At 44.3% G+C, this 11293-nt stretch overlaps 1 protein-coding gene across 5 annotated transcripts; it reads right to left on the reverse strand.

Moving 5' to 3' along the window:
* Positions 1 to 1512: 1512 nt before the first annotated feature.
* On the reverse strand, positions 1513 to 11293 carry LOC139542664 (targeting protein for Xklp2-B-like). 5 transcript variants are annotated; one of them, XM_071348377.1, is made up of 17 exons: positions 11165 to 11293; positions 10707 to 10842; positions 9846 to 9983; positions 9612 to 9744; positions 9178 to 9261; positions 9010 to 9051; positions 7011 to 7121; positions 6604 to 6713; positions 6381 to 6526; positions 6043 to 6214; positions 5749 to 5887; positions 5198 to 5417; positions 4670 to 4936; positions 4201 to 4347; positions 3904 to 4015; positions 3246 to 3412; positions 1513 to 2571 (listed from the first exon to the last, which is right to left on the reverse strand). In XM_071348377.1, exons 2-17 carry the CDS (start codon positions 10819 to 10821, stop codon positions 2461 to 2463), a joined length of 2214 nt encoding a protein of 737 aa, XP_071204478.1. In that variant the 5' UTR covers positions 10822 to 10842; positions 11165 to 11293; the 3' UTR covers positions 1513 to 2460. The 5 variants fall into 5 exon arrangements, with proteins under 5 accessions (XP_071204478.1, XP_071204477.1, XP_071204481.1 ...); XM_071348376.1 differs by having other exon boundaries at positions 3246 to 3433; XM_071348380.1 differs by lacking the exon at positions 9846 to 9983 and having other exon boundaries at positions 3246 to 3433.

The following is an 11293-nucleotide window of genomic DNA, read 5'->3' on the forward strand; positions in this document are numbered from 1 at the left end:
GGGGGGTGAGTATAACGGATGTGAAATGGCTAGCTAGTTAGCGGTGGTGCGCGCTAATACCCTTTCAATTGGTGACGTCACTTGCTCTGAGACCTTGAAGTGGTGGTTCCCCTTGCTCTGCAAGGGCCGCGGTTTTGTGGAGCGATGGGTAACGATGCTTCGTGGGTGACTGTTGTTGATGTGTGCAGAGGGTCCCTGGTTCGCGCCCGGGGCGAGGGGACGGACTAAAGTTATACTGTTACACACACACACACACTTCCATACTGTCCTTCATGTGCTAATTAGAGATGATTGATTTATGTTCTTCACGTTTTTGTTTTGTATCTATTATCTTATTCTTAATACTGCTTGTGGGTGGGGCAATGGTAAAAAAAAATGGAAGACTAGTATTTTGTAGTTGAATTCCTCATTGTACAGTATATAAGAATATATCACTGTTGGCAAAAAAGTTCAACACTTGTTTCCCTTCAATAAAATGTTTTCAAAACGACTTTGTAGCACGTCTGCTACTTTCTTAGGCTATACAAGTGCTATCTCTTGCAATTTTTTTTTTTTTTTTTACACCTATGCAGTACCTTTAGGAATAATAATAATCCTCTACTTTAGTAAAGAAAACAATGACAGGTGTGTTGTAATAAAAACGAGTGGTGTCCACTGATTAAACCCAGATAAATCACAAAGTTTGATGAATGACAAGTTGTTTCTTCAAGCAAATTAGATTTGGGGTTTAAAATTCAATTAAGCTGTTATATTTTAGGGGTTTAGTGAAGGCAGGTCATTTTTGACCCATAGGACAAGGGGAGTATACAGAATGTTTAGACTATACAAGGGTTAATTGACCCCCCCCATAAACATAACGGACATATACCAGGAGCTGTGCCAGGTTGGCCACGTCCGTTGACTCATCCAGCTGTAACGCTTATAATTCACTGGCTTGTATGCGAAGCAGTAATTGTTTCAAAACTTCTTCTGCCATGTCACTGAAGCGTCATGAAAGTGTTTGATGAAGGCAGTCTGTATAGTTTTTGGGGGCCTTTTCCCCCCCAGCCATATCCGCAGCAGCAGGAAGAATTAAGTCCGCCACAATAGTATGGGGCTTGCCTGTCTCAGCCACTCGGTAACTCACCCTGTAAGACACTTCTAGCCCCTTCATATTAATGGTATCTGTTGTTTATGACATGTCTGCAGTTTTGCCACAACACAATTCCACAGACATCTCATTTTGTAAGAATGCAACTGGCATACTGACTGCAGGAATGGCCACCAGATCCGCTGCCAATTGAATTTCTCTACCATAAGTCGCTGTCATTTTAGAGAAGTTGGCTATACGTCCAACCGGCCTCAACCGCAGATCACGTCTATGGCGTCATGTGGGCGAGTGGTTTGCTGATGTCATCCTTGGGGACAGTGCCCCATGGTGGAGGTGGGGTTATGGTATGGGCAAGCATAAGCTACAGACACAATTGCATTAGTGATGGCAAAGTCAACACACAAAAATACCGTGACAAGATCCCGAGGCCCATTTCTTTTAATGCACTGTATATCTGTGACCAGATGCATATCTGTATTCCCTGTCATGTGAAATCTATAAATTAGGGCCTAGTGAATACATTTCATTTGACTGATTTGCTCATGAACTGTAACTCAGTAAAAAAAAAACTATTTTTTTTTGCTTTTTAGAATCTGGTTCAGTATGCAGATATCACTTCATAAGATAGTAAGGCTGTCAATTCTGGTGTATGAACTAAATCTTTACTATATTAAAAGTAAAAACTTTATTATACATAATTGAAATCGGACAGTAAATCAGAACAAACAAAAAGTACAGGCCACGTACAATTAAGATGGGAATGAGAAGTTAGAACGTTTTATAGAATTAGAAGTAGTTACTTAGCTATACAATAACACATAGGTTTGTGAATTGTCCCATAATAGCATTACACTTTGGCTAGTAGAAAGGGGTCAGAAGCTAATTTTCCAACGAACCTGTTCTTGACGATACATTACTTCCAAATTGAGCACAAAAGTATCTTATGTTCAGTTGCAGGTGGTTCTTCAAAAGCAAGCGAATATTCAGAAAGATTACAGCGCATGTATTTTACATCGTTCTACACGAGGCATTTCTCGCGCAGAACGACGTGGGCACGTCGCATAGAAATGTGTAGTTCCATCAGAGGTTGGGAAATGCGTGTCTGGCAGCTAAAATGGCAAAGACACTCCCCACTAAGGGCAAAACGTAGGATTTCACCAGCTCTTGGGAATATTACTTTTTCTTAAGAACCACCTGCAAATGTGTCAAATGTACTTTTCTGAATCAAGGACGATGAAAGTATAGACCCTTTCTACCAGTCAAGGTATAATACTACAGTGGACGAATTCACAACCGCAGTTAATGTACAGCTACAAACTAATAAAAAAGGCAGACATACATACACACACACGAAACCTTTCCCTCAGCCATCACATGCGGAAACGGTCAGAAAAGTTGGGGGACTGGGGCACAGTTAGTGTGACGTCGCTCTTCTTCAGCTCCAGCAGTTTGTAGCGTCTGATGGGCTGGGCTTTGTGGACCTGAGGGACAGAGGGGACATTAAGACGCAGTTCAAACACCCACACACCCATTTACACCAAGGTTCAAGCAGGGCTTCTGTTCCAACAATTCAAACATTAACACCTAATTCAACTATATCAAAAAGCCAAAAAATCAGTTGTATCAGGTGTGTTGGTACTGGAGCACACACATCTTAAGTAGGGTAAACATTTAGTAACAGACAAATGTTTCATGAAGAAGTTCAGGTAGTCACTCCTAGATTATACCCTAGTTTGTACCCAAGGAATAATACCCAGGAGTGTGTGTGCTGGAACAAAAGCCAGCACCCCATGTAGAGAAAATGGTTCATTTCAATAGCTCTGGTTTATAATGGTCTATGGACACCAAGTGCTACCACACTGCAACAATTTTTTCTTTCTGTTTGGATTCACATTAGCCATTTTACTGTAAGTTTGACTAGTAACCGGAAGATTGCAAGATCAAATCCCCGAGCTGACAAGGTAAAAATCTGTCGTCCTGCCCCTGAACAAGGCAGTTAACCCACTCTTCCTAGGCCGTCAATGAAAATAAGAATTTGTTCTTCACTGACTTGCCTAGTTAAATAAATGTAAAATAAAAGTTATTATAAGTGCGTAAACAAAATTTCTTTTTTTTTTGGGGGGGGGGGGGGCTGGTCTAAGGTTTGCATAGTTACCTGCTCTTGGCGTAGCCTGGCCATTTTCTCCTTCTCGCACTCCTCCAGCTCCATCCGCTGCGCCTCCTCCACGCGAGCCCTCAGCGCCTCCTTTTCGCTCACCGCCCGCTCAAACTCCAGCCGCTCCTTGGCGCGGCGCTCTGTGGATAGCTGGAAGACCTCTGGAACTACGGAATTATTAATGTCTTCTAAAAGAGTGCCAAGGAAAAGGGGTTGGAAGAGAAAGAGGGTGGGGGTGAAAAGGGTTTGGGTGGGGAGGTGTTCTCAAAGGTGGGAGGAAAATTGGAAAGTAAAAGGTGGGAAGCAAAAAGAATAAAGGGTTAGGGGTGCAGAAGCCAAGCTCAGTGTTTCCCAAACAAAGCCCATGTAAAGGAGTAGGCAAGCCCATGTAAAGGAGTAGGAGACTTAAGAAAAACAAGACAGTCATTCGTAGTGGGGGAAGAAATATGCTCCAGTTCGACTGATACATCCTTCCCCTGGAGATGGGTAATGATCCAACAGAACTGCTCAGGGTGACATGTTGGAAATCCTTAAATAAAAATGGTGGAAACATTTCAGGGGTTGAATAAAGAAGTCTAACAGGTTCAGGACCAGGGTTGTCCATGGCCACCATAGTGCAGAAAGCAGAGGTGAGCGAGGCAGTTGTGGTCATACGTACCCAGGACTGAGCGGTTCTCTTTCTTGGGCATGAACGGCTCTTTGTGAATTGCCGTGTTTGGGCGAGCTTTGAAGGTGGCTGCCTCCGCCTGGTGCTTCTGTTCCTCCTTCATCTGAGAACAAAACGGAGGAAATACCGTATGGGTGGCAGGGAATAGGATTTTGTACCATTTGTTGTAAACATGCATGAAGACTGACATACTCTGGCACCAGAATCAAACAATTAGTTATTCCTTGTACTGTATATGGTCAAAGTATGAAAGCAACAGGGCATGAATTCATTAAAGGTTTGTCTTACCATCTGCTCCCAGCGGTCATTCTTGGCGGCTCCCCGCTCGTCGAGGAGCAGCTTGAAGGGCTCAGGCTTGGTGGGCTCAGCCACCTTCTTCTCTGGCAGGACCACCGCATGGAAGTCTGGCAGTGGCTGGGCCTTGAACGTTGGCGCCTGAGGGGTTAAGAACATTAAATAAGTAACAGACAACCATTTAGGCTATATTGTCAGACCAACACCTAGTTAGGACAACATTTCCTAGCTCTACAACTTGCAGCAAAAGGCTATCATTCTTAATCCCAAACAAATGTTGATTCTTAAGTCTTACAAAGCATCCAAAAATAAAAACCTTTCTCTCCGCCATCTAATGACAGGCAAGTGCATCTGTAATGCCATTAGTGGCATCATTCATCAGGTCTACCCATATTGATAGAATGTAAGGCAAATGATACACGAGGAGAAATCTGAACAATTTTAAGGCAGTTAGTGGGGCTACCTCTTCGTGCCTCAGCTCCTCCAGCCTCTTCTCTTTCAGCACCCGCCTCTCGCGCTCCCGCTCTTCAAAGGAGAAGGGGCACACCTCCACCTGGGTCTTGTCCTGGAGCTTAGGCAGAAAGGGCAGGCCAAAGTGGGGCACAGCATGGGCCTTGAGCGGGGCTGGGGGTTTCACCTCCTCCAATTTTCTGTCCATGCACATCCTCTTCAGGGCCCATGCAGGGGACTCTGGAACAGTGGGACACTGCACCTTCTTTTCCGGGACACCCTGTGAACCAAAAGGTGTGGGTAGACCATTAATAACGGAGCCTTCACATCTTATATACAGTCAGTGTTATACCAGTGCTAGAATGCCTTGAATAGATAGTATGGAGGTAAAAAAACTGAAAGCCTCATACTACTAGCCTGGGTGCCCATCTTCTTCGGTTCTCCTTTGCTTAAGGAGCAGACATGAAACAAACTGTACAACCAATTCAGTGTAAAAATTGATGACAATCCAGTAAAAACATGTTGGTCGTGTAGCACTCACCACCACCTCCTCCAGGATCCTGACCGGCAGCGGGCGGGAGCGGAAGGTGTGCTGCTCCTCAGGCTCATCTGGCTTCTTGCTGGCTTGCCGCTCCGCATGTCTCCTGTCCATATGCATATGGAATACCTCTGGGTGCGTGGACTCCTTCACAGTGGGCTTTTTGGGGTTCAGTGCCCCCTCCAGGATCTTTCTGTTCAGCTCCAGGGCCTTGAACTTAAACCTGGAATATACAGGACAGGGGTGGATTAATTTATTAAATGACAAAGTGTTCTGAACAATGCAAATAGCAATAGAATAAGTAGACACAATTCCCTAGTCGAACAATCATATTGGTTCTACACAATGTATTACTATCTGCAAGTTCTGTCCTTCTGAACAGGCCTCCGGCTGAAGGTTGTTGGACTATGGATGAGCTGGAGCAACAGTAAACGTTTTGGCTTTGTTCAAGTCTCATTGGGAGTACACACGGGTAAAAGTAACCCAACAGTCTAATAACTACTATGCAGAGGGTAGAAGGATAGAGTGTGAAGAAGCCATAAGTGTGGATTCACTGTTGGAGTTTCTGGAGCTCCTCGGCCTCCAGCTCAGCGCTGCTCTTGACCGCCGTGGGACGGCTCCTCTGTCGGGTCATCAGTTGAGGGGTGTGAGGGTGGGTGATCTTAAGCTGCTCACTCTTCACAGGCGATGGGCCTGAAAGAGATGACATCATATTGTAATTTGCTGCCACCTCCCTCGTCACACATCTCATGAATCCCAGCCATGCATACAGTGAGCACATCCCAGGGTATGCTATGTGACTGCCACTCAGCTGTAATGTACAACAATGACAAAGCTAACATACGCACCCCTCTCCTGGCTCTGTCGACTACGAAGGTGGTAGCGGGTCGGAGTCCGTTTCTGGAACAGCTCGATCTGTTGGGCCATGGGCATGAAGGGGACAGGGTCCGCCACCTTCCTCTTGCTGCCAGTTGACAGGTTGAAGGGCTTGGGAACAGTGGCACCCTTCGGCGCCTTGGTCTGAGATGGAAATAATTCAGGAGATGAATTAAAAGAAACAAGTAATCAAAAATATGTCAGGTGAATTGGCAACCTAGGTAAGTGGAAAATCATATATTTGTTTGTGTGAACCATCCTTTTAACAGCCATAGCAGCGATGTGGCCAAACAGAAAGCTAGCTACTTACGGGGGAGGACGGGTGCTTGCGGAGCTGAGCAGTGAAGTCCACCTCCATGTGGGTTGATGCAGTGCCTGCCTTGACGCGTCCATCTGTGCTGAAGTTGAACTCTTTGGGTACGGTGGTGGCAAGAGCCAGCTTCTTAGGGAGCTGACCTGAGTGACAAGATGAAATCCCTCTTAAGTCAGGAAGACTTGCAACGCTTCACTCGTAGAAAGGAAGGGGTACTTACTGCCTGCCAAGGCAGCCTTGTAGCTGGCCTCGTTCCTCTTCCGCTTGTCAGCCACCTCCTTCTGAAGAGTCTTGATGTGCACCATCTCCTGCTGCTCAGAGCTCTTATTCCTGGGTGAACACACAATCTAGGGATATTAACCTTCAAAGGCAGTGTTCTACAATCCTGGTCCTAGAGAAGCACTGGTTGTGGAGGCTTTTGTCCTAGCCATGTGCAAACACTTGGTTAGTTGCATAAGGTATTACTGCTATGGCTATAAGACTGTTGGATGTGCCCAGGGAAATGTAAACACTCAAATTCCTTAACGTAGCCATGGACGAAAGGACTGACAGGCTTGTCGGCACCAATATCAGGTCATGGTGCCTCCTTGACTAATTGCTGAATCCATTAGTGATAGAATGCCTTACTGTGTGGTGCTCGCGGCTGCTGCAGCGGGCCGGGCCTGGTTGGCTGCTCTGGGGTTGAGTCGCACGCTAGTACGGACACTACCACTGCGTCTAGGGGGTAGTGATAAGCTCCTGGGAAACAGACAAACCAAGACAGTCTGGTTACTTTTCTCCACAAGACAATTGGTCAAGGTTAATTATTAAACATCAGTCCTTACACTAAAAGCGTATGCCATGCAAAGGTGACAAAACTATATCTGCATGTGAAAAAGTAATACAGTGGGGCATAAAAGTATTTAGTCAGCCACCAATTGTGCAAGTCTCGTCTTTTTAAGTGGGAGAAGAGGCCTGTATTTTCATCATAGGTACACTTCAACTATGACAGTCAAAATGAGAAAAAAAAATATCCAGAAAATCACATTGTAGGATTTTTAATGAATTTATTTGCAAATTATGGTGGAAAATAAGTATTTGGTCAATAACAAAAGTTTCTCAATACTTTGTTATATACCCTTTGTTGGCAATGACAGAGGTCAAACGTTTTCTGTAAGTCTTCACAAGGTTTTCACACACTGTTGCTGGTATTTTGGCCCATTCCTCCATGCAGATCTCCTCTAGAGCAGTGATGTTTTGGGGCTGTTGCTGGGCAACACGGACTTTCAACTCCCTCCAAAGATTTTCTATGGGGTTGAGATCTGGAGACTGGCTAGGCCACTCCAGGACCTTGAAATGCTTCTTACGAAGCCACTCCTTCGTTGCCCGGGCAGTGTGTTTGGGATCATTGTCATGCTGAAAGACCCAGCTACATTTCATCTTCAATGCCCTTGCTGATGGAAGGAGGTTTTCACTCAAAATCTCACGATACATGGCCCCATTCATTCTTTCCTTTACACGGATCAGTCGTCCTGGTCCCTTTGCAGAAAAACAGCCCCAAAGCATGATGTTTCCACCTCCATGCTTCACAGTAGGTATGGTGTTCTTTGGATGCAACTCAGCATTCTTTGTCCTCCAAACATGACGAGTTGAGTTTTTACCAAAAAGTTATATTTTGGTTTCATCTGACATTCTCCCAATCTTCTTCTGGATCATCCAAATGCTCTCTAGCAAACTTCAGACGGACCTGGACATGTAATGGCTTAAGCAGGGGGACACGTCTTGCACTGCAGGATTTGAGTCCCTGGCGGCGTAGTGTGTTACTGATGGTAGGCTTTGTTACTTTGGTCCCAGCTCTCTGCAGGTCATTCACTAGGTCCCCCCGTGTGGTTCTGGGATTTTTGCTCACCGTTCTTGTGATCATTTTGACCCCACGGGGTGAGATCTTGCGTGGAGCCCCAGATCGAGGGAGATTATCAGTGGTCTTGTATGTCTTCCATTTCCTAATAATTGCTCCCACAGTTGATTTCTTCAAACCAAGCTGCTTACCTATTGCAGATTCAGTCTTCTCAGCCTGGTGCAGGTCTACAATTTTGTTTCTGGTGTCCTTTGACAGTTCTTTGGTCTTGGCCATAGTGGAGTTTGGAGTGTGACTGTTTGAGGTTGTGGACAGGTGTCTTTTATACTGATAACAAGTTCAAACAGGTGGCATTAATACAGGTAACGAGTGGAGGACAGAGGAGCCTCTTAAAGAAGGTCTGTGAGAGCCAGAAAGAGCCAGAAATCTTGCTTGTTTGTAGGTGACCAAATACTTATTTTCCACCATAATTTGCAAATAAAATCATAAAAAATTCTACAATGTGATTTTCTGGATTTTTCTCTCCTCATTTTGTCTGTCATAGTTGAAGTGTACCTATGAAGAAAATTACAGGCCTCTCTCATCTTTTTAAGTGGGAGAACTTGCACAATTGGTGGCTGACTAAATACTTTTTTGCCCCACTGTACATTGGCACAGTCACTAATGACCAACAGCCAATGTTTGTTTATAATTCCAATCCCAAAAATGAAGAGTTTTGACCATGCCGAAATAGCCCCCTCTAAACATTTTCACCATGGTGGGAAGGGGGAAGACCCTCCAGTTGTTTACCTTCTACGTGGGCGAAAGGTTCTTACAGCAGTTGGGTTTGAGCTGTAAACAGTTAGACTGATGACTACCATGATTACATCCAGGGCTGGATTTAATAATCCTAGGCACAAAGCTGCTCATAACAATAGACCGGTGGCAGAGGGCAGGATAGTGGAAATGTTTACAGACCTCCTCAGCTTCTTAACAGGTGGTGCAGCTTCAGGGGCTGTGTGCTGTCCTTCATTGCTGGCTGCATCTTTGCGTTTTGACACCCTTCAGTGAAGAAACAGGATTGCCACTTGGAAGCATACAGTTGGTTCGTCTAATGCTGACTAGTTAGGTCAAAGACAACTGGAACTTCATTTACTCCTGGAGTGGTCTACAGCTAAACAGGCAGAAGCTTGTTTTGGAACAGAGACAATACTTTAGAGTAAAAGTTTTTATCCTTGTGATCTTTCCTTTTAACTTTTGCAATAAACAAAATATTCTGAACACCCATGAATGTAGCAGGACGAAAGCTGCACTAAATGATCTATCGGTTTGTGAAAACTCAATTTGACCAATGTAGAGCCTCACAGAACTCTCAAACAAGATGTTAGCTAAGTGTTCTAGAAACAAAATACCTGCGTGGTCGGGCAGGCGGTCCCTTTGGTGGGGCAGCTACCGGTGCTGGCCTATTTCCCCAGGATGTGACAATGTTGGAGGACGTGCTCAGGGCATCTGCTGTGGTGGGTACTGAGGATGTGCTTGGGGCTTCTATTGTGGAAACAGTAATAATTAGCACATTACACAATGGTCAGTCAAACTTGTGAATGTATCTGGCCTAGATAAATCACACAACTGTCTAAAGTACCAACCCGAGTCGGAGTTCTCTTTCACCCTGGGAGATACAATCGCCCTGGGCAAGTGTGCTTTGGGGGTCGCACCAAATGGTATGTTTCTGTTTGGGGTGGCAAGATGGCCAAACAGTCTCTCATCCTGGCCAGCACATTGGTCTGCAGAGCATCAAATGATTCAGGAATACATTGTGGGAATTCAAGAACTTGGCAAGTTTGCCACTTCAAAAGCATGTAGTCAGGCCCCCATTGGAGCATGCTGACAAACATTGAAATGCATGCATTCATCCTGGGAAGCACCATTCTTACTAGCCTGGAGACCTGAAGTTGAATTGCATTCAGTCAGCTAAAGTTACCTCTCAAGACCTCTACAAGCCAGTATATTGGATAAAATGGTTTTAACTTAATTGACCCAAGTCCTTGGTTGGTCCTTCTGCAGGTAGGATTGTGAGACCATATTTCCACCGGAAAGTGTAACTACATAAACTTTAGGGCATTAAGACTTCTATCACCTGAAGCATGTGCAGGAGCTCTACACCCATGAATGAGTCTCCTACATGCATTTTAATATTGTGCACATGCTTCAAGTGCGTTCAGATTTCTGGCCCTTTGAAAAGTTGATGTAATTATATTTTCCTGTGGATGGATATTGTCTCATTCCTACCTGCAAAAGGACCAAACACACAGAAAACCGGTAAAGTTAAAATATAATTTTATTCAACATTGACTTGAAGTCGTTAGAAGAAACTTTCCTGATCCAAACGATCATTTATGCCCTCACATTTGTTATTTCATTGAATTCTACTTGAGGCTCACGTAGAATTAAATGACATTCAAAATATTGTTCACAAGCACGTGAACATAGGTTGCTAACTATCTTACCAAACCAAATATCTGCGTTGTCCTCCGTTTCCAATGCTTGGAAATCAATGACATGTGACGGTGCATCGAATTCGTAGTGACTAGCCGATTCGCTCTGCGCCATCTCAGCATCCATCACCGCACCTATTGTCTCTGCCTAAACAAGCAGATTATGCATGATGTGAGTTGTTCAAATGGGTCTAGCAGAGTTAGTTAGCTAAGGTTATTCATTCACAAACACATTTAACTGCGTAGCGACAAAATATACGTTATTACAGCAAACACGCGAGCTAACGTTATATAAAATCCAAATTAATACCAGAAATTGTGTACTGAAGTTAACTATGCAAAATAATGTTAGCTAGCATTAGTCGACCAGGTAACGTTAGCTAGCTAGTAAGTTTACTGTTGATCAAAATTATCTGGGTAAATTAGATACAAAAGAGATGTCCATTAAAATACAAAATATTATAACGTACCTCTTAAACACAACCAACACGTAATAGAAATCGAGTGAGCCGTCAGCTGAACTGCAGTGTTGCGAGCGCAAAATAACAAATGAGTTTTGGCGTAACCGTTTAAAGTTTCTCGCCATTTGAACCAACCAA

Source organism: Salvelinus alpinus, chromosome 17 (genome assembly GCF_045679555.1).
Source record: "Salvelinus alpinus chromosome 17, SLU_Salpinus.1, whole genome shotgun sequence".
Taxonomy (NCBI): domain Eukaryota; kingdom Metazoa; phylum Chordata; class Actinopteri; order Salmoniformes; family Salmonidae; genus Salvelinus; species Salvelinus alpinus.

Bases quoted from the DNA above. Each gene is read 5' to 3' on its own strand.
- LOC139542664 (XM_071348376.1), bottom strand. From the start codon at position 10,821: ATGGATGCTGAGATGGCGCAGAGCGAATCGGCTAGTCACTACGAATTC. The intron at 5,418-5,748 runs GTGAATCCACAC...TGTATATTCCAG, and splicing joins GAGCTCCAGAAACTCCAACA to GTTTAAGTTCAAGGCCCTGG. The intron at 3,434-3,903 runs GTACGTATGACC...GCACTCTTTTAG, and splicing joins AGAGAACCGCTCAGTCCTGG to AAGACATTAATAATTCCGTA.